The following is a 23,523-nucleotide window of genomic DNA, read 5'->3' on the forward strand; positions in this document are numbered from 1 at the left end:
TTTTAGGGGTCTCGAGTTAGAGATTCTCACTTGAGAGAGCATTAGCAACATCATCAATGACCATATCACCCAAGGACGACTCACCATGGGAAGTGCGAATTTCTTCCATTAAATTAACAATCACCGGTTGGGCAACACCGTCATCGAGCGGTTTTAAATGCCTTTGGTCTGACGGGTTAGGCTCAGCCATGGAAATGTTGTTTGCAGTATCCATGCATTCCAACGTAGAATTAATGTGATGTGTGGGGCCCGCACGTGAAGCATTTAAGTTATTCCCATGCAGTTATTCAGCAAGAACGTGGCTCTGACTATTTGCCACCTTAGGGATTTCCATGCGTTTCAACATAATGGGCTTGTTGCTATCCTTTGAGAGTGGAGCTTTGGTCTTCTTACCATGTGACACCAGGGCAGCTTTAGAGGTTGTCCCACCCCCAAGTTAGGGTTTAAATTATCGGTATTAGCACTACACTCCATATTTGTTTCCATCTCCATCACGGTCTTCCCCAAAGGATTGAATCTCGACCCAGATTTGGATCCTCCTTGAATTATGGATGTTCTCAACACTCCACCTTGTTTTTTGGTAACTCCCCTTGATTTCCGACGTTGTGCAATCATCCAAGGACCAAAAGCATAATCACTGGATTCTCTTGCCTCTCCCAAAGTACTTTCCTTTCTTGACTCCTTAACATCATTCTGATCACCGGTATGAACAGCCGACGCAGCTGGTTAACCATCCCCTATAGCTACGCTTCGAAAGGTAGATTCGCCTGCGTCTGTATGGAAATCGATTTTGGCAGAGCTCTTGTACCAAAAATAGAACTGGATGGAAGATGGTACTTTTGTGGAGTATGAGTGATTACCTCTGATCTATTTTAACTGTGGGAAATTTTTATGGAATTTAAGTTAAAAGAAACATACAATATAATATTTCATTAATTAAAATAAAAACACACACTCTTATGTTTGTTAATTAATAAATATTGACAATAAACATATTAAAGAGAATAAAATTTGAAAATACTATAGGTGAGGAACCAAAGTTTTGAAAAGTACGAGCGTTCAAAATTTATTTAAAGATCTAAATCACTTATTATAATATTTGTGAAATTTAATGTGACTACAAAATAAGTTTTATAAAATATATTAAAATAAATTTCGTTATATTAATTGGAAAAAATTATATAAAATTTATTATTATTACCGTGATGCTCGAATTCAAAACCTCAAAAAAAAAATAATTCTTTATTACCTAAGGCCAAGGTTCTAGTTATTATAATATTTGAATGAATAACAATAATCATTTATTACCTCAGGTGAAGGTACTCGTTTAAATTAATTTTTAAACACATATTTCTCTTTCTATCTATATATATTCTCCTTTTTCTCATTGTTTTTTATTGGCCTTTTCCCCTTTGTACTTTAGCAAGATAAAGTGACGACACTATTTTGATTTTTCCGGAGACGGTTAGATGGAGACTGTTGTAACGACAGAGGCGACTACAACGGCATCGTCCAGTTCGATACTTGATAAACCCCTCATCCAATTAACCGAAGAAGACATTTCTCAACTCACTCGCGAAGATTGTCGCAAATTCCTCAAAGAAAAAGGTGCTTTTGATTTTTCTCTCTCTTTCGGTTTTCCGCTTATGCCTTTTTTGGGCTCATTATTTTCTTTTTTCTTAACCGTATCTACAAGACCGCGAAACATGGAGGGACATTAATAAAATGTTATAACTAAACGTTGACAGGGATGCGAAGGCCGTCATGGAACAAATCGCAGGCAATTCAGCAAGTGATTTCGCTCAAGGCATTGTTGGAAAGCAACGAAGATTCCACCGCCTGTGCTCTCCGGAAAATCGTCCTTTGTCCACCTCCTCCACCAGTTCCTCCGCAAAATGTAGTGGCGCATGATGTGAGTTCACTCCTATTTCATGTATTTCCACTTTTTTTGTACTGTTTGTTTACAATTGTTATTTGGATAAGTAGATAATGATATTGGAATGCTATTTTTAGGTAGCTTCAAATTCTGGTAATTCAGCAAAAGAAACCGTCCTTGGAGAAGAAGGTCCTTTGAAAACTGCTCCGGTGGTGGAGATGAGTTGTCAGGGCAGTGAAAAGAATAAGAAGACTCTTTCTCCTAGGTTTAATTCTATTTTCTATCCTTAAGTGTACTTTGAACTGATGCTTTTATCCGGTTCCTTTGGTATTGATGGACTTGTATTTTACAGTCAATTTATTCATTTATATGTTTTACATAGATGCAATTGAATAATTGGGTTTTCAGAAGGAATAATTTTTATTGACTCTCTAAAATTTTCATTCGGCTTAGAGTAGTTCCACCTTTATGGAAAATCCTGTAGTGCTATCATCTTTGCCTTCCGTTAATCTATGGAAATCAATCTATAGAAAGTTAAATGTCGAGAGTATAATTTTGTATTTTGTGTGGATATAGTCAAGGCTAACAATAACAACTTGCTTCAACATATATGTATGTATTTGTGGATAGGCTGTGTTAATTACATTCAATTTGGATTTACAAGGTAATGCATGGTTGTATACTCTTGTGTGTATTCTTTAGTTTAGGCTCTCAATGGAAGTATTGTTTGACAGAAGTCGGTGGGAAACAAATGAGCTGGGTGGGCAGATGACACTTTTTTATTGTGGAAAGATCAATGTGTATGATGGAGTACCGCTTGCTAAGGTAATGAAGCTTCCACTTTTTGTGGATATTTACCTGGAGAACAAAGATAGCTCGTTGGCCTTCTTCCAATGCATCCAAATATGAGTTTGCAGGCACATGCAATCATGCGTCTTGCAGCGTCTCCTATTGATTTTACCCTGGACAATCTATGTAATGGAAATGCTGACCTTAGGTCCTTTCTTGGCCATGCACAAGAAGCTGAAGACAAAAATAACCTTGTTGCTTCTAATGCCTTGAACTCTCATACCATTCAAACTGGTTAGTGTCTTCAAATGGATAAATGAATTGCTTTATTTGGCCATTGCAAGGAAGCAAATTATGGTATTGAAAAAGATCTATGCTACACTTGAACTGTAGCAGACTAGCATTTCTGATTATAGAAAAGAAAACTCTGTCATTGGTTGTTTCTGATGTTTGGAGCAGATTAGCATAATCTGTTTGCACTTGAAACATATCTCTTTGTTATCTATATAGAAGTAAACTGATTTTTATCTCTTTTACGATTTCCTGTGGGCATGATTTTTGTAGATTGTATACCTTCCCTTTAAATTGTATGTCTATGAAGAGCTAGGTGCAGTGTGTAAAAATTTTGGATCTTATACTAAGCACAAAAATAGTGTATTGGCAAAGAGTGGTACATACTTGAATGCTGAGTTGTAGTTAATCCAATAGCATTACTTGGTTGACCATTTTTTTTAAATGTTAATGCTGAATTTACAAACTTGGTGATAATCTAATGATTGTGATTATTGCTTTTGCAGGAAAGATGATAGAATACCAGCAGCATTTTAGGGAAAAAGGAAACAACAGTCGTGACTCTGGTATGGCATTCCCCCTCCCCCTTCATTTGTAGTTTTATAGTGCTCTTTAATGTGTAAATGCTATCATAGCTCATGTTTGCTAGAGTATATATAACTTGAGTAGAAAATGAGCTTTGAATTTCAGTGGCTATATTTTGAAGCCCAATGCTAGGGTCTAGCCGAGCGGTCCATTATCATAATGAATTATCTCAAATGTGGAGAAATTGCCTATAAGATAAAACAGAGTTGACATTGGAGCTGCCTCTTCTTCACTTAGGGAAATTAACCCTTCTGGGCCGTTTGTGGGGAGGAGTTTTTTAATGGTGGACTTTTATCACTGCCCAACTCCAATCCAGCTATTCTAGTGGATACAGTGGTTGAAGGTCATGCTGTTTGTTCGGAAAATTCTAAAGCGGGGCAGAATCATGCGATACAATATGTTGCACATTCTGGGAAAAGGATTTCTAGGGGAAGATCGCTCTTTCGAGCTAATTCTTCTTCTACTTCAAAGAATGTGCCGTTGGAAAGGAGAAGAACTGCTTGTTTTAAAAGGGTGTATAAAAGATCTAGGGAGAGAAGACTTTGGCTAGGGAATGACCCATTTGTTTTTTCTGGAGCAGAAGAAGTTCTAGAAAGGCTTAAGGGAAAGGAATTGGATCGTAATTCTGTTCTACCAGACAGTGTAGCTGCACATTTTAATTTGGATGGTGGTGTGGAGTCTTCTTTGGAGAGGCATTCTGATGCCATTAGTTTGGTTAACTTGGGTGAAGGGTGGCTTTCAGAAGGTGTTGACTATGATTTCAATTCCGTGAAATTTTTTAATAGAGTCAAAAGAGTGTTGACTAAGGAGGCCTTGGATCAAGCTAGCATTACAACTATTTCTTCTCCAGCTTTTTTGGTCCTCTTGGAGGAAGCTTTATCTACTTGGAAGATCAGTAAGCTTTTGGGGGTGTCCTTCAAGGTTGGGAAGTCAACCTTTTTGGAAAAAATTCTTAAGTTGGAGGAAGATTTGAGGCGGGCATGACTTTCTGGTTTCTTCGGTTTTTGGTTGTCTTATTCTCTTATGATTAAAATTCAATTAGCTATTATTTCTTGGAATGTTAGGGGGTTGGGAAGAAAGGAGAAACACAAAGCTATTCAAAAGTTAGTTTTAAATAAACGTCCTATTTTTCTTTTGCTGTAAGAAACTAAAATAGAGAAGATTCAGAGACACTTTTTGAGAAGAAGTGGTTTGAATACCTTACAAGGGCTTGCAGAATCTCTAGCTGTGGGTTCTTCTGGAGGTTTATTGAGTTGTTGGGATGAGTCTTTGTTTGAAGTGGAAAATCAAGTTATTAACAGAAGGTTCATTGTTATTTTTGGGACCTTTCGTCCTTCCCAATTTAGGTGTGGTTTTATTAATGTTTATGGTCCTTCTGTTGAAGAAGAAAAAGCTAGCTTCTCTGAAGAGCTAGCTGTTTTTATTTGTGGTCAAAGTATCCCTCTTTTTGTGGGAGGTGATTTTAATGTATACCTTTCTGAAGAAGAGAAGACTGGGAGAGCCCATAATTACAATTCATTGAGGATTTTTAGTCACTTTCTTCAACAGACAGGTTTGATTGATTTACCTCTTCATGGGGGTAGGTTCACATGGTGTAACAACCAGGAATTACCCACCTTTGATGTCCATTTCCTGGAGGCGTTTCCTGATTCTTCACAGTTTTTGTTACCCAAGTCTGTTTCAGATCACAATGCCATTTTCCTCGAGAATGGCAGAGTTAACTGGGGCAAAAAACCATTCAGGCTTTTCAATTATTTGATGGATGATAGAGAGTTTAATAATTTAGTTGGTTCTGCTGTTCAAGACAGCAAGAAAAAAAACAACAGAGCTGGTATTTTTACAATCCTTAGGAAAACGAAAATGGCAATCAAGGAATGGGCGAGGAATAGACATCAATATCCAGCTGTGGAAATTGCAGATTTGGAATCGAAGATTCACTTGGCAGAGGAAAATTTACAGTTAATGCAGGATTCGAACGGTACTGTTATTCCAGCAGACTTGAACGTTATGAGAACAGAATTATGGAGGCTTTACAAAATTGAAGAACAGATATGGCTTCAAAATTCGAGATCTAAATGGGTGGTAGAAGGGGATCGTAATACAAGATTTTTTCACGCTTGTGCTTTAGTTAGGAGGAAGCGGAATTTCATGAGTGCACTTAATGTAAATGGTGAGATTACTCAAGATCCGGCTATCATCAAAGCTACTGTCAAGGACCATTTTTTTTGGAATTTTTAACACTAGGACTACATTGGAAGTTGAAGATTTCAAGCTGAATTTTTCCAGAATTTCAGTGGAGCAAAGTATGTTTTTGGAAAAAGAATTTTCAGAGGAAGAAATTTGGGATACCTTACAATCATGTGATAGCAACAAAGCTCTCGGACCTGATGGTTTAAATATGGGCTTCTTTAAGAGATTTTGGTCTGTTCTTAAGGTCGATATTCTGAAATTCTTCCATAATTTTTATTTGGGGAAAAATTGGGAGCATGGAGTAAATCATACTTTCATTACTCTTATTCCCAAGGTATATAATATTGGTGGTTTGGATGACTTTAGACCTATCAGCCTTGTAGGAGGGTTGTACAAGATCCTTTCAAAATGTCTGTCGAGGAGGTTAAGTAATTGTATTTCTGATTTGATAAGCCCTACGCAGTTTGCTTTCATTCTAGGACGTCAAATTCTGGATTGCTCTCTTATAGCTAATGAGGGAGTTGACTTTTGGAGGAAAAAAAGACTTAAAGGCTGTGTGTTTAAAGTGGACTTTAGAAAGGCTTATGATACTGTGGATTGGTCTATTCTTTTTACGGTTATGGAGAAAATGGGCTTCGACAGGAAATGGAGGAACTGGATTAGACAGTGTGTAACAACAACATCAATTTAAGTTTTGGTTAATGGGGTCCCTTCTCAAGAATTTCCTATGGCAAGAGGTCTCCGACAGGGTTGTTCTCTGTCTCCTCTTCTATTCAACTTAATTGGGGAACTCCTAAATTTACTGCTTCTTAAAGCAGTCTCTGAGGGCCTGTTTTGTGGACTGCAGATTGGGAGGAATGAGAATGCTTTTAATTTATCTCATCTGCAATTTGTAGATGACCTTATTATTTTCTGTGGGGCTTCCAAAACTCAGATTTCTAATGTTAAGAGGGTCTTAAGGGTGTTCGAAGTCATGTCTGGGCTGCAATTGAATCTTAAAAAAAGTAAGTTATTTGGTGTTAATACGACTTTAGAGGAGGTTGAGGAGTGGGCGGCGTCAATTGGGTATGCAGTGGGGAATTTTCCTTCTGACTATTTAGGCTTGCCGCTTGGTGCAACTCGGAATTCTACCTCTCTTTGGGATCTGGTTGCCTTAAAGTTTAGCAAGAAACTGGCAGGTTGGAAAGCTACCACTCTTTCATTGGCAGGGAGGTTAGTATTGATTAAATCGGTTCTTTGTTCACTCCCAACTTACTTTTTGTCTCTTTTCAAAATTCCCTCCTCGGTTAATTCTAAACTCAACTCAATTATGTCTAACTTCTTATGGGGAGGTGGGATGGAGAAAAATAAGATCCATTGGGTTAGTTGGCCCAATGTGTGCAAATCTAAGGATGAGGGGGGGTTTGGGAGTGATTGATATTAGTAATATGAACAGAGCCCTTATGGAAAGTGGTCTTGGAGGTTTGCAAATGACAAGAATGTTGTTTGGAGGAGGCTGGTATGCTCTAAATACAATCTGGATCCTTTTTCATTATTGTTTAATAGCAAAATTCCAGCTCAAGCTTCTTGGATTTGGAGGTCTGTGGTGAATTCTCATTTTAAAGAAGATTCATTTAGCTCTAAGTTTCGTAGCATGTGCAAAATTCAAGTTAGTAGTGGTCAGTTTATTCGGTTTTGGCAGGACAAATGGGCAATGGACTACCCGCTTAAAGTCTCTTTTCCGAGGCTGTTTGCTATTTCTTCAAATCAGAGTGGTAAACTAATTGAATTTGGCGAGTTTAGTTCTTTGGGATGGATTTGGAATATCCAGTTGAGAAGGAGTTTGGCAGATTGGGAATTTGAACAGTGGGCTAATATGATGACTATCATTTCTAATTTCTGTCTGTCGAGAGAATCTATCGATGGTTTGATTTGGAAAGGAGACGGGGCTGATGTTTATACTGTTAATTAATGTGTGAAATTTTGTAGCTCGCCTTCCCAAGAGAGTTCTTTTTGGAAGAAAATCTTATGGAAAGGATTGGTGCCACCAAGAGTTGAATTTTTTATGTGGCAGATTGTTCTTCAAAAGCTGCCAGGGAGGACTGAACTGGTTAAAAGAAGGGTTACGGGTATTGCAGATTTGTCTTGTCCTCTTTGTAATTTGGTTGATGAATCTTCTTCACACTTATTTTTCTCTTGTGCTGTCGTTTGGAATAAATTTGTGCAGTATTGGAGTCTTAGTTAGGTTCTTCATGAAAATACGCAAAAGTTCCTCCAAGCTTGGGAAGAACTTAATCCTAACTATACTATTTGGAAGTTAATTCCTGCTGTTGTTATTTGGACTGTTTGGAAAGTTAGAAATGATATTGTCTTCGAAAGAGGGATTTTTGACCAGACAAACCTATTCTTTCTAGCAAGAGTAAGGCTTGCATCTTGGTTCTTAGCTAAGTTTGTTGACTCGGTTGTTTCTATGGATTCTCTTATCAGTGACCCTTCCCTTGGGGATTCTTGTTTCCCACTTAACAAAACGATTGTCACTTCCATCACTTGGTTCCCCCCTCCTAAGGGTTGGGTTAAATTAAATGTGGATGCAGCTACAAGTTCTGATTAGAAGAGCAGTGGAGTTGCGGGCATTCTAAGAGATGAGGAAGGTCTTTTTTTAGGCTCTTTTATGGAAGCTACTGGTCCGGGTCCGCCTATTTTGATGGAGTTAAAGGCTGTTCAGAAGGGATTACATTTCTTTGATACAGTGAGACGAGGCATTAAGGGTCGGTTGATTATAGAAACACACTGTAAATTGGTAGTGCAAAGGGTTAAGAATGGAATTTTGTGTCCCCATCTTTTTGTCTATATTGTCAGGGATATAGCAATTAAGCTTAAAGAAGTGGAGGGTATTATTAGATGGGTTGCAAGGCCAACCAATATTGAGGCTGATGGATTGGCTAAGTCTGTTATTGGTTATTACAGTGTGTTTAGGGGTATTTTATTTTGGGTTATTAGGATTGTTTGCAAAGGTCTTTTATTGATGTTGTAATCTTTTGCATCTTATTAATGAAGTAGAAGACACTCTTTTCCTCCTTCCTCTGATGAAGGAACTCATTTTGAGTTCCTCAATCATGAAGGGGGTTTTTAGTGAGGCCTTCAATTCCTATAAAAAAAATTTATGTTTTATCTACGATGAACTTTACCTATTGACTTAGGTATATACTTGGTTATAGATAAAACCTGAAAAGAATGCCTATGACCATAGATTTGCTAGCAAGATGATGGAGGAGACTGATCCTTACTTTTTAGTCATCATTATGAAGCTCAATTCTGCAGTTCTGGAGTTAGTTCCCACTTTTTTATGCAACATAAAAGGAAGTGATCATGTTAGTCATTGTTAGTATAAATTAACTCTTGAAAGGCATATTCAAATGGTTGCTTGAAAATATCTCAGTTAGTACCTTGGGGCATTCGTGATACTCCATTGATGATTGGGGAAATAAAAGTTCTTTTTTACTGCTTGATAACATATGGTTATTGGTTCTTTATTTCCTGTTGTAACACTTGCTGATCGGTCTTAAGATATAGATGGGCAGATGAACAGAAAAGTATCATTGCAGCGACATCTTGAAAAGCGAAAAGACAGGTATCTATACCTTAGATATCATTTACTAAAGGTAGCTCTAATCTCAAGTTGCTACACCTGTCAAGCTACTACATTTCATTTTTAAGTTTTAAATATGGACTGATATACAACTTATCTGCTGAGCTATATCTTTTTCTCATGGTTTAGTGTCGAAATTAAAAAATTACGATTAAGTATCCAAAATTTACTTATGTCAGTCATGTTAATCATCGACAATAAGCTTTTAATGACATGTTTTTGACCAATCTAAAAATGTGACACATGATCAATTTCACACATTAGCAATGCCACGGCAGCATTCTAATTTTTTATTTTCAAGTTTATTTGTTTTAATTTTAATTTTATTCTTTTGAATTGGAAAATAAATACAAATAATATCATTTGGATTGAAATTTTATTTTTTTTGTGTTGAATTTTTTAAAAACTATCTTAAAAAGATGAAAAGAAGAACCTGGAATAAAAGGGAAGGGATCAGACAGAGAAAGGGGAGAGAAGGGGACAGGGTAGACCAGCGATCAGTCAGCCGCTGCAGCCGCCGTGCCCTCTATCTTCTTCACTCTCCTCTTGCACTTTTCTTCCCCAGCCTGCCTCCATTCTTGCCGACTCCTCCCCTCTCTCTCTTCCTTTCCTAGAATTTTTATTTAACCTTTTAGTCCTAATTTTTTAAATTATTATTTCAAACCAAAGAAAAAATTGCTGGCCTGGAAATGCTGTTGTGATTCACCTTGGCATATGACCATTTATCAGTTGAGCTACGTTGGCATTTATGTATGATGTTAGTCACTTGGACAACTCTTGTTGGATAGATTTAGGTACCTAACGATGAAATTTTTTCTTCAGGTGCAAAATCATGAAAGGGCTATGCTTCAACGACCAATTTGTGTATTAACCCTTTAAATTTCTTTCTGGATTATGCTTCTGTTAGGGGAAGATTTTCTAAAGGCAGGAAGCATGCAGGACAAACTTCTTCTAGCTTTGAGATGTACCTGAGCCAGCAGATAGGAACTCACCACTCAAATGGACAATCAACTCGGAGTGAAACAAGTTCTCTACCGCAATCTACAGTGCCACATGTATTTTGTAGCTCAGCTGACAACCAAGCAAAGCTTGTGAATCTTTCTGTAGATCTCAATGATGAAAGTAAGTTTTGAATTTAACTTCGATATATTTTAGTGATATAAATATGCTACTTAATTTGTATTCATACCTAGTACTTCACTGTACTCGATACAGTCATATAAGTGAGCAAATGCCTGGTTCTTGTAAAAGCTTAGATTCTGTTGGATTTCAAGTTACAACAGACCACCATAATATTGCCGACCTTGTGAAATGGTTTAGTTGCACTTCTATTTGGGGAATGCCAAGTTACGTATTTATTTGATTTGGATAATGTTTATGTCTAATTTCTCTTTAATTATTCATATAGTTTACTCTCCGGTCAGCCTTTGGAGTATGGGGTGTGGAATCATACATTATGTCTTGATTTCCCTGCAGGTGGTAAAGAACACTGAATCAAATGTGCCATTTATGTAACATCATACTAATTCATTGGGACTTAAGTAAAGAGAGATGTTCTTTAGGTGCATTACCCATAGCAGACATTGGAGAGAGGGAAAGTAACTGGAGAGAGCCTTTGACATTGCTGCATATATACATATATATGCTGTGCATGGTGTATGATGGAGTTTTCTGATCAGTTTTGTACTGTGCGATGCTGAGGAGGATCATGTTCGGGAATTTCTTGTTTCTGATGTTGAGATCTCTTCTTGGCTCTTGGATATAGAGAGTCAGTTGTAGCGGCAAGCAATGCTTCTTTTCCTTTGCTTTTAACCTTGTTATGTATGTATATTTTGTGTTAGTTACATTATCTGTATCTGCTTCTTGCTTTGAATTTCACTAGAGTTTATAACTTAGTTATGCTCGAGTTTCCAGCAGCGGCTTCGGTAAGGTATATGTGTTATCAATTGATTAAGAAATTCTTAAATATATACTACCTTATAATTACTCATACTATTTAAAAATCTAATTATATTAGTTATAATTTAAATATTTAATATTGTGTACCTTATGCAGGGCCGTGGTTGGGGCAGCGCGGACTGCGTGACCCAGCAGGGCCCCCAAAAAAGTATATATATAGTGGCGTTTTTTCAATAAACGCCACTATAGATAGACCTATTGCGACGTTTTTTCAAAAAAAATGACACTATTGTTGTGGCTTTATTGATAAAACCCATTATAGATGGATCTATCGCGGCGTTTGTCAAGAAAACGCCATTATTGTTGTCCCGAAATCGAATATATCTAGAAAATAGGGATCCTTTTATAATAATTTGTACATGACCCTCGAAAACCCTGCCACGGCCCTGACCTTATGCAAACAAATTTAAAATTATCCCATATAAATATAAAAGTTATGCAAAATATGAGATACGTTGAAGTTTAACCGAACAGAGTTATAGAGAATTTTTAATCGTGTGAAATATGATTTTTTTTAAATGTTTTAATAAATAATAATATCATTATTGTTTTGATTATTATGGATAGAAAATTATGTGATAAAACTTTTTTAAAAAGTAATATTACAATATTTAGATAAAATGAAATTGATTAACATGCATAATCTATCGATATTTAATTATTTTAATCACTTATAAAAACTTATTATAATGATAATCGGTTAGTAATTCAATTGGGAAAATATTAAAAAGTCTTGCAAATATTATAATGGTAAATCCTTCCAACTTAATTTGTTTTATTCATAAATATTAAGATTCAAATTTTTTAATTTATTGAAAGAATTTACTGTCTCATATTGTTAAATTAACTTATTTTTTATTTGAAATTTCACATATATGTTAAAAATGTTCTAGAAAGCATATTAATGTTAAATTGATTTTATATGAAGCACCTAATAGCATAAAGATCCAAGTAACATTTCTAACATGTTTTCCCATCGTCTCAATCATGGTAATTCAAAAAAAAATCTTATAACATGTCAAATCATCACTTAATGATAATTAACGTTATAATAATTATTTAATATGTTTAATCTTCTTTTTATATTTTAAAAAGAATTAAAAATTTAATAATAAAAAATGATCTAAACATAATTTAGTGTCTTCAAATATAGTTTGCATATTTCTTTGGATGTGGTTCTCAATGGTACCGAGACAGTCGTTAAACTCAAATAAAAAATAAAAGTTGAGGTTTTTATTTTCTTTACGAGATTACAAGTCGTTAGAAATCAAATCAGGGAGAAAAGAATCCATTGAGATCAAAATTCTGAAGGAAAAAAAATGGAGCAGAGAAGGGGGGAAATGTGGGCTTTGATGTGTTTTCTTCTCTTGAATTGGGTGAGTAACGTTTCCTCGCTTTCCGTGACCGTTACAGACGTCGAATGCGTTTACGAATACGTGCTTTACGAAGGCGACACCGTTTCTGGCAACTTTGTCGTCGTCGACCACGACATTTTCTGGAGCTCTGATCATCCTGGCATTGATTTCATCGTCAGTATATTTTACCGATCTCTGATTTCGATGTCCCCTTTTTTTTTCTCTCATGAAATTTGGATTGATTTGCTATATGGGTATTTGATTTGGGTCCCTTTTCCATGGCTCTCTTTTCAATTGTTTTTTTATGTTTGGGTCTCGAATTCCGATACTTGATGGTTGTTTTTTTTATTGGGATATTTGCATATTTTAATTTAATTCAATTTGGGTAAATGTTGGTTTCTTTTATGAACTTTGAGAATTCACTTTTTTTTATGTTTGGATGGTTTTGAATTTGTAAAATTGTGATCTACGGCTTGTTGGTGTTTGATTCTAATGATGTGTAGGTAATGAAATACGCTTTCAGTGTGCTTGATAGGGGCTTATTGTTTAGGTTCATTTAGGTAAAATATAAAATTTTATGTTATATGAATTTATATAATTTTAAGAATTAGAATATATCATAAAAATACTTAAATTATATGAAAAATTAAAATTTTCACAGAGCCACACCCTGTGGACTATCTAGGCGCTTGTGTTTGAGTATTATTTCCAGAATCCTTTTTTAATAAAATTGATTTTGGTATTTCTATAAAAAGATTAAAATCAGTTTGACATTGTTTTTTTAAAATTGATTTAAGATTTAATTATTTAGAATAATAGTTAAAAATTGTTTTTGAAAAGATCAAATATTTATTTAGACATTATGTTATTAAAATTTTGAGGAAACGATCGTCCATCACTAGATTTAGTATAATCCGTCTTCTTATATTTGACTGAATGTAGGTAACATCGCCTGGGGGTAATATAATTCACAGTTTGAAGGGTACAGCAGGGGACAAGTTTGAATTCAGTGCCCAACGAAGTGGAATGTACAAGTTTTGCTTTCACAACGCCTACACGACACCGGAGACCGTTGCCTTCCATATTCATATTGGCCATATCCCCTCTGAGCAAGATCTTGCTAAAGATGGTTTGTTATCTTCTTGTTTGGTGTACATTTTTATGTCTAATTTATTTGTAGGCAAAGCTGTTAATGGCTGTTAGCCTGATACTAGCATTTAAGTTGACGATTATACTCCCGTATTTGCAGATGAACACCACATACTAGTATTTTGTTTTCCCTCACATTTGATCATCCCCCCCCCCTTGATTCTCTTTGTTACAGAACATTTGAACCCAATTAATGTTAAAATTGCTAAGTTGAGAGAGGCTCTGGAGTCCGTTACAGCAGAACAAAAATACTTGAAAGCTCGTGATACTTTGCATCGTCATAGTAAGTTGAGACTCGATAATTATGGAGTACCACGTTTTTTCAATATTAATTTTCTAGCTAGCACTAGTGTTATCTGGGGATACATTATTTTTTTTAATAGTCTGAAGTGATTATAAGTTAGTATATGTTCAGAATATTTTTTAGTCTAATGACAACACATACATCCTACAAACGTAGCTGCTCGAATCCATATCCTCTAGGAGAAACAATATTCTAGGCATAGACTAGGTTTCCTTGCCAATTGGTCGTTTTGCCATTTAAATATGCTTTATGCTCATTTCTCATTGCTCTCTCTTTCTGATGCAATGACCTTCACCTGCATGAGACCTACAATATTGTCAACTTTGCCATTATCATTAACTAGATTCTTTTGAGCCACCATAGTTTCCAATTCCGACTATAAACCATGGATGTCACAAAATACACTTACTTGATGGTAAATGCCATGAAATGTGTCATTTTAGTGCATTTGCAGCATGGTAATAACGTTTTTTTTTATGTAAATGTGTGATCAACATTGTGTACAATCATGGCCAAACTTGTGTTTACATGCAACATGGTGATTGGTGCAGCAAATGAGAGCACGAGGAAGAGTGTAATAGGATACACGGTCGGAGAATACATTCTGCTAGTGGCTGCCAGCGTACTTCAAGTTTTCTATATCCGTCGTCTCTTCAGCAAATCTGTTGCATACAACCGAGTTTGAACAGGAACAATCCTGTACATGAGTTCACAAATACCTCAATCATTTTTTATTTTCTTTTTCTTTTTGTTGTTATTCAAGTACCATATTTCCACACACTTTAGCTTTGGGAAGTGATTGTTTTTTTTAACTCACTTTTTTTTATAAGCTTCAGCTATACTATTTTACTTTCAATTATAGGTACCCTGTGTCTTATTTGCAGCATTGCGTAAGTATTAAAAAGTGTACCCACTATTGTGTCGGAACTTGTTCCGGAGTCCACAAATAAAGATTGAAAGTGAGAAAGTCGAAACGTTTCAGTCGAGATTGTGTGAGGGTCGTAGAGGTTCCAATCCTTTCATTGGTTGTGTTAACTGTTAAAGGTATTTATAATGATGGTTTTAAGGAGTCGAGAAATAAGAAAACAAGGAGGGATTGATGATAAAAACACATTTTACCATAATTTTTAAAAAAACTCAAACCCTTTCAAAAACATGGAAACCCCAACAAATGGAACTTACGGATATGCGAAACAATAAGTAAACCGACAACAATTTTGAAGAGTCGATCAGCCATCAGCAGCAGCAAGAGCACCTGCAACATCGAAAACAGTTTGTCTTCTTCTCACTTTGTGGTCCCTTTTGATGGCATCAGATCTTCGAATTGGTACCATACCAACCAATTTTTCAATTAATAACATAAAGAATCGGCAACATTTAATTTTTAAATTAATAATTAAAGTTGATCAGGCCAAAAAAAAAATGTATTAGTCGTACAATTTACTCTTATTTTGTTCACCGTACTTTCAATTTTTTCTATTTTGCTCATTGAACTTTACAGATTGAATCATTTTGCTCACTATTCCGTTAATTTTTCAACGGTGTTATGACATGACACAAGCACAAAATGACGTCATTTTGAAAAACTCAAATATATATCAAAACGACGTCGTTTCTAATCATCTTCTTTCCCCATTAATGCCACCGACCACCATATCATTTTTTATTTCAGCCACCGTCGACCGTCGTTGATTGCGGTTGTTTCCCAAAATTAATGGGTCGGTTCGTCTCGATTCCTTGAGTCAAATATGATGGTTGTTTTATCGAAAAATGTTCCAAAATCCGTAAATCTCAGTTGAAACGTGTCGACTTCCTCACTTTCAATCTCCTATTTAAAGACTCCAAAACAAGTTCCGACAAAATGGAGGTCGAATTTGGACTCAATGTGTCGAGCCGAATTGACCCATAAAATTCGGGATCGAACGACTACCATCTACGACAATCGACAGTGACTGATGGTAGCATCCGGCCACCTTTTGTTTTATTTTATAATTGGATGAGCAAAATAAGAAAGATAGTTAGGTTTAATGAGAAACAATGTAATTTATCTTTTATAATTTTAATTATTTTATATTAAATAAAAAAAAATGACACGTCATCACACCATTAGAAGTACGAGTGAGCACAATGTTAAATCTGTAAATTTCAGTGAGTTTGATTCCTTTAGTTTGGTGGGTTTAATCGAATTCTAGTTTTCGTATGATATTACTCAACTTCCCGCTGAAGGGAGCTTCAAATTTTGCGTTTCTGTTGACTACTACTGCCCATGAATATTCTTCACTTAGCCAAAAGCTGATTGGGTGCAGGTGGGACGTTTGCCTTGTATTCTTTGCTCTGTAGAACTACGAACATCGGAATCCTTTCTTCAACACGTTCCGATTTAAACTTGACGTTTTGTACTTAATGAGGACGACAACCAGAAATCTAGACTGGGCAAAGTTTTCAAAAGAAGTATGGTTGCTTTTCATTGCGATGTTAGGTACATGTATGCTAATCGGTGATGGTATTCTTACTCCGGCAATATCAGGTTTGTTTCTTTATCCTCTTTTCTTAGTCGAGTCTTTTTCAAATTTTACATGACCTGCACTTGTCAGCAATGGATGGACAAAGAGCACCTTTTCCTTCTGTCTCCAAATGTAAGCATCTTAGCGTTTAATCAACAGTTTTTCGTATTGATTAATTTGTATGTGAGAATGAACGGTGATCTGCGAGAGAAGAGGAAGATGTGCGGCGGAAGAACATGGGGTTGGCGGTTGGGGAGGAAAACATATAAAAATTAGAACTTTGCCCTCAACTACTTTGAATTTATAAAATAATCCCTAATTAATATTTTATTAAAATTTAAGAGTTAATTTATTTTAAAAAAATCAAAAATCAAAATAAAAATTAAATTCTTTTACTAAAGTGTCACGTCATCAGACCATCTTAATTATAATGAAATAAAAGTGACCGTGTATTATTTTTTTTTTAACGAGTGAATACATTTATAAAAATGAAAAAAAGTAACCAATTCTGTAAGTTACCCATATTGAAAACAGTCGGATACAAGACAAAAAGGGCATGAGAGGATGCCATATAAGATCTAAAAAGCTACTTCTTCCAGTATTCTCCTTCTACAGCCATCACCAATTTAGAGTGCATCAAAGGAAGCATCAGGAATCCCTTTTCTTGGTATTTGTTTCAATTTTTTCAAAGGAAGAAATGCTAGCGGTTTTCGACAAATCGGTTGCCAAGAGCCCAGATGCTCTTAATTCTCCTGATAACCATCAGGAACTTTCTGCTCTCAAGAATGGCTTCTTAGCTAACCACTTTGCCACTCTTTATCCTGGTTCTGTCACCATCAGTCTTGGCTCTTCTGGCGTTATGGCTTATTCTCTTGAAAAACAGAACCCACTTCTCCCCAGGTATAACTGTTCTCTCTCCTCTTTTAATGATTTATATTCATGCTGAAGATTTCATTCATGTCTTCTCAGTGGGTTTTGCGATCTAATCCCGTTCTTTCCTGGGTTTTGCTTCTTTGCTTTATTGTTTTATCGGGTAGCGAGAATTTGTATAAAGTTTGGGCTTTCTCTCTGCTTTTCTGTTTATTTTTGTTTCTTGTGATGGTGGTGTTTTTGTATGGTTCATAGTCATAATGTGATACGAAAGATCTTATGTGGTATTGACGTGAAGAAATCCAAGCTTTTGATTCGTATATCTTTTTATGTGATACGAAAGATCTTATGCTTGGACAGGGAGAGATAGCAGGATTTTATATTAGGGTTCGTTAACTAATTAGTAACTTATTTTAGAAATTTAAGGGTCCAAAAAAAAAGAATTATAACGTGCGGAATTATATTATCAGTAGAAAATACAAAATTTCTAGGAGATTTTGTTGGTTGCTTTGTGACTCCTGAGAATTGACATTTGTAAACGCACTTGCTCTTTTCACTGTTTGCTTTCACAAAGGGGGGAAATGAAATATACAAGGAAATGAATAATTTACTTTAATGGTTGTTTGCTGGTCATTTATGAGTATCTTTCTAGGTTTTTGCTTGTCCTTTGCTTTCTGTAATTATTTGAGGTAGAATTCTACCTGTGATCCATTCACCAATGTGGTATTCCTGGAAAGTTATGTGGATTGTTTTATGATAAGTTGTGATGTAATTTACTAGCTTCAAATGTTTTTGTTCTTTTTGTCATCTTTTTCAAAGGCTTATAAGGCCTGGTTTGTATTTATATATAGATGAATTGTTTTATCATGGGATGTAGGCAACGAGTATGGTCCAAAATTAAAGATCTAATGTAATGATTTTGAGAGAGAGCATTTTAAATGATTCAGCATTAGTAAGTTTTATGTTCTTTTGCATCAGATTTGATCGTTTTATCGACACAGTTTCTGCTTTTTCAAACTGGATATGTTTTGGGATTCTGAATAATTTGTTTAGTTCATATAAACACAATTTCCATGAGAAGCCAGACCATACTTATTAGATTACATGTTTCCAGACTGTTTGTGGTTGTGGATGACATATTTTGCTTGTTTCAAGGCCACATTGAGAACATTGCTGTTCTTAAGCAACAATATGGCTTGAACAAAACAGCAAATGAGGGGATCATTGTAATCGAAGCTTACCGAACCCTCAGAGACAGAGGTCCTTACCCTCCTGACCAGGTGATAAGAGATATCCAGGGGAAGTTTGCTTTCATTATCTATGATAGCTCTTCAAAAGCCACATTTATAGCTTCTGTAAGTTGACCTAATTTTGTCAGCCAATATAATGGATATTTGATTCAATCGTTTTGTTCTTCTATATGATTGAAATTTTTGCCCTTGTCTTGTGCAGGATGCTGATGGAAGTGTACCTTTCTTCTGGGGAATCGATGCTGAAGGCAACCTTGTTCTTGCGGATGATGTGAAGACTGTCAAGAAGGGCTGTGGGAAGTCTTTTGCTCCATTCCCGAAAGGTCATAATTTTTTATCAATCAGCAAGTCATTTGACAAGCTTAGGATCCCTTGACTTCCATTCTATGTTAACGTGTCTAGATGAATTTGCGTAGAAATAAATACATTTCAATGGATGAATTTGCATGATATATATACATGTTTTCACATCTGTTTCAACCCTATATTGTTTTGTCTATCATAATTTTTATTTCATTATCTTTCAAACATGTTTGAAATTTGGGTTGATCTATCTATTTCCTTATCTCCACGCGTGTTTTAGTTTGTTGGTTCTAATTACGATCAGTAGCAAAATTTAGGAACACAATGACAACTTCATTGCTGATGATGTTTCGAACTTCTGCCATTTCTATTTCAGGGTGCTTCTTCACTTCTTCTGGAGGGTTAAAGAGCTATGAACACCCCCTCAACGAGTTGAAGGCAATGCCTCGGGTGGACAGTTCCGGTCAAGTTTGTGGCGCAACTTTCAGTGTGGACGTGGATGCGAAGAAGGAATCATCTGGAATGAAAAAAATTGGAAGTGCTGCAAACTGGTCCACAAACTACTGAGCTTTAGAAATGGTATCATGTTTGAATTTGTGGGTTCCTATTTTCAAACCAAGACAACAGTTTTATGCAGTTTGCTTACACCATTAACACTGAGCTTGACATGCACCATTACATGAACTAATATTTCTATCATAAATGCTTCTAATCTTTTTTTTAATAGTTAAGGTGATTATAAGATAGTATCTTTTCATAATCTTTCTTGATTATTGACAAAGCACATACCCCGCGGACATAATTGTTTAGACTCAGAATTTTTAGGGATAACAACACTTCATTTAATCATTGAGAGTGCTCGATGGTTTCAGATGCTTCTAATCTCTTTGTTTCAAATGGGGTAGTTTATAGAAAGCAAATACTAACAATTTTGAAGCTTCAAGCCCAATGGAAATCACTATAATTGCATATGACTCGTGAGTTGAAATTGTTATACTCACAACATTCAGGGTCCTGGAAAGAAAAATCTGGGTGTGGTGTTCTTAATTGAAACTAAACTCGGCTCACCAGAGATGGATGGAGTTAGAATGGTTTGCTTTGTGGTATACAATTTATCAAAGTTTAATTATTGCCGTTGTAATATGAATGTATTATGGTGTAGATTTTCAATGTCCTTAAATTTGAGGAATATAATGATAAATTTATTATTATAATTTATTTTAAAGGAATATAAAGGATTTTAGATTAGATTTATGAAATTCGAGATATTTTTTGGTGAAACGAATATCATATATGCGACAAAGAGGTCAAAAAGAGAGAATTGAAAATTTTAGGATCTAAAAATTGGCAGTGACAATTAACAAGATGACACAAATTGATGGTGATTACGATAGTGGTGAGCAACGACCGTAATGAAGGACTTTGAATGAATTTAATAGTTATATTGATATTTTATCTAAATTTTAAAGATTAAATTAATATTTTATCTAAAGTTCATAATCAAATTAGTATTCTATTTAAAATTTGGGAATCAAGTTAAAATATAATTATTTTTATATCACACTATCAAATTAACGAAAGTTGATTTATGGACTAAAATAAGAAAAATAGAAAACAAAAAGTGACTAGACATAATATTTTCAAAATCATAACCAAAATAAAACAGACCAGAAAATAAAAGGTATCAAGATGACATGGCATTTTAAATTAAATATTTCCTATTTATTTAACTTTTTAACTTTATAATTTTCACATGTTTTGTTTCTTTAATTTCACTTCTTCTTTGTTCTGTTAGGTTTTGTCACTAAATGTTGAAGCTATGATTATGAAGGACAAAAATGTGAATCTAGAGGCACTGATTGACCAACTTGTTATTCTTGCATCATCTTTTGTTAAATTATTTCTTCCATCACTTCATATGTTTGTATCATTTTCGTCGCGGTAAACAAATCAGACGATTTCCATTAATAAGAGCAACTTCGACAGACCTTTTTTTCGTTCCCTTAAGCTATCTTTTATTTTTTATTTAAAAAAAGTATTAATCTAAAGATTCAAATACCATCTTCAATAAAATCTAAAGCCCTAAAACAGCCATAAATTTATAACCGATTTCTAAAATGATTGTGTCAAAGATCTCAGTTTTGCCGTTAACAAACTCCACTGCATGTCGTTTTAGGTGTTTTATGCTTGAACATACCTACAATATCAACAGTTCAAGAAACTGGGGGGAATTATTGGATCAATCAAACATAGGTTAAGGGTTGGAAATAGAAAAGAAGGTGATGTGATTTCAACGAGAAAGGGACCATAGGGGCAAAATTTATGAGATGGGGTGTTGGGGAAAAAAAATCTGATATGAGGTTGTGGAAAAACTATTTTTTTTGTTGTTGTTGAAGTAGAGTAAAATAAATAGCGATGGGAAAGACAGTCGGACCAATGTTTTGGTCAGCCATGATAGTAGCTTTCATGGCAACAGAGTCACATATAGTTGATGGTGGGCACGTAGGGATGATAATTTAACCGAATTCGATGGGTTTTGACTCGACCCAATTCGATAGGGTTATATTTTAAAAAAAATTAGGGTTCATGTCATATTTTTTAACAGTGAGGTTGGGTCGAGTTTGGGTGAAGGGTGAAGAAAACTCTGACCCTACACAATCCGAGGATAATAATGTAATTTCCTTAAAAAATTTATCACTTTTTTTTAAATTAAATCCTAATTTTAAATCGGGTCTGATCGAATGTATACTCTAAAAATTCAAGTCGGTCGGAGTCAGGTAGAGGATATATATTTTTCAAGTCGAATTGGCTGGAGGATATTAAATTTTCGGGTTGAGTCAGGTTAACCGAAATCCCGACCCATTGCCATCCCTATGTGCACATGTCCACTCTAAAATTTGAATTTTCTTATATTATTTTCTTATTTTATTGATGATATCCATCCTAAAATTTTATTTGTGCTTACCTTATTAAAAAAATGTGTTGTTAACATATGTATGTCCCTTCTAAAAAAAATATTTATGGATCCTCACTACATGACAAAGATAGAGACCAACCATGGTATTTCGACTGGATATATCTGCAGTAGAGAGAAAGGTGCTAACCATAATGCTCCAATAAAGAACATAAGACATTGTGTCGTCACTCTATCTTTATAAAGACACCGATTGGTTTGCATGTCTCTAATTGATACTGTAAGAAAGATACCATTTGAAAAATAATGTGGGGTTGCATTAACTGAGAAATTCTATAACACCACAACCCATACTCGACCCAAATACGAGTCAGAGATGTCACATTGACTTTTAAAAACGATACTCTTATAAAAATATCAAAACATTTGAACTCATTTTAAGAAAATACCACAATATTCTATTAAATTATGTTTTGTATAAAATTTCGAGTCAAAAATGTATTTATGAACAGTAAAATACGGTATGAACAGTGCCGTATGAACAGTGATAAACAATATATACTACAGTACCACGAATGTTAAAATTTTCCAGATTCAAAGAGGGGAACTGATTCCCCTGCTACAGTACTTCCTTAAAATACGTATAAATTTATAAAAATCTGAGATTTCATCCGTATAAAATTTCTATTTACATATACACATTCCAAACATTATAAAATTCAATCATATGATTTTACAAAACCGATTAAAACATATCGGATTCAAATCTTTTATATTACATACCAACTAAATTCTATATAACCAAATATATGTAATTCAACTACATTTCTGATCTGATCTTCGGTAAGGAGAACTGGCATGTCTTGTTCCTCTTTACTTCTCTTTTCGCTTTCAAAACCTATGTGTGAAATAACCACACGCTAAATCGATGACTTAGTGAGGCATATAAAACATATAATATAACTATATATCATTTCATATAAACAAAAGGCATACATGCACATATACCATCATATATCATTTCATAAAGTAATACACTTAATATCATATAATTCACGTAATACAATTCATATAACTAAAAACATATATCCTTGCATATAACCAATACATAAATCCTGTAATTTATTCCATGTAACAATTCACATGTACATATCACATTCAGTATATTTATTTGATTTCTTTATTAGCCCATTACACTGTTAAGAGCTGAAGGTGTGTGAGTACATTGAGGTTGTGCACTAATGTTGTCACCACAACTCGTATAAATTCCCACTAGGGGCACTGAATATTTATCCCGAAGGACCACTATGTCCCGAAGGACCACTATGTCCCGAAGGACCACTGTATATCCCTCGACTCTTGGCATGCCAACTATACCACTAGCTCTCATATCACATAACATGGGCATTATCATTTATATCATTTCACATATTCACATGTACATTTCACTTTTCATATGATTTCATAATCATATTTCACTTAGCTTACAACACTTTTATTGTGTTCATATAACATGTAAATCATTGTCATATCTTGTTCTCATATGCTTCACATAC

At 34.9% G+C, this 23,523-nt stretch overlaps 3 protein-coding genes across 3 annotated transcripts; all 3 read left to right on the forward strand.

Annotated features, from left to right (window-relative positions):
- Positions 1-1,454: 1,454 nt before the first annotated feature.
- On the forward strand, positions 1,455-11,021 carry LOC120181832 (protein TIFY 4B-like). The gene is made up of 9 exons (XM_039186879.1): positions 1,455-1,608; positions 1,749-1,897; positions 2,014-2,141; positions 2,611-2,701; positions 2,794-2,959; positions 3,463-3,522; positions 9,278-9,341; positions 10,267-10,481; positions 10,836-11,021. The coding sequence occupies exons 1-9, from the start codon at positions 1,470-1,472 to the stop codon at positions 10,850-10,852; spliced, it is 1,029 nt and encodes a 342-aa protein (XP_039042810.1). The 5' UTR covers positions 1,455-1,469; the 3' UTR covers positions 10,853-11,021.
- A 1,584-nt stretch (positions 11,022-12,605) lies between these two features.
- LOC120181814 (transmembrane emp24 domain-containing protein p24beta3-like) lies at positions 12,606-14,848 on the forward strand. The gene is made up of 4 exons (XM_039186867.1): positions 12,606-12,847; positions 13,616-13,802; positions 13,998-14,105; positions 14,678-14,848. Exons 1-4 carry the CDS (start codon positions 12,638-12,640, stop codon positions 14,809-14,811), a joined length of 639 nt encoding a protein of 212 aa, XP_039042798.1. The 5' UTR covers positions 12,606-12,637; the 3' UTR covers positions 14,812-14,848.
- Positions 14,849-17,321: 2,473 nt separating this feature from the next.
- Positions 17,322-19,756, forward strand: LOC120181821 (stem-specific protein TSJT1-like). Its single transcript, XM_039186872.1, has 4 exons — positions 17,322-17,530; positions 18,615-18,855; positions 18,953-19,073; positions 19,430-19,756. Exons 1-4 carry the CDS (start codon positions 17,328-17,330, stop codon positions 19,618-19,620), a joined length of 756 nt encoding a protein of 251 aa, XP_039042803.1. The 5' UTR covers positions 17,322-17,327; the 3' UTR covers positions 19,621-19,756.
- The last annotated feature ends 3,767 nt before the right edge of the window (positions 19,757-23,523 follow it).

Source organism: Hibiscus syriacus, unplaced genomic scaffold (assembly GCF_006381635.1).
Source record: "Hibiscus syriacus cultivar Baekdansim isolate YM2019G1 unplaced genomic scaffold, ASM638163v2 tig00112536_pilon, whole genome shotgun sequence".
NCBI lineage: Eukaryota > Viridiplantae > Streptophyta > Magnoliopsida > Malvales > Malvaceae > Hibiscus > Hibiscus syriacus.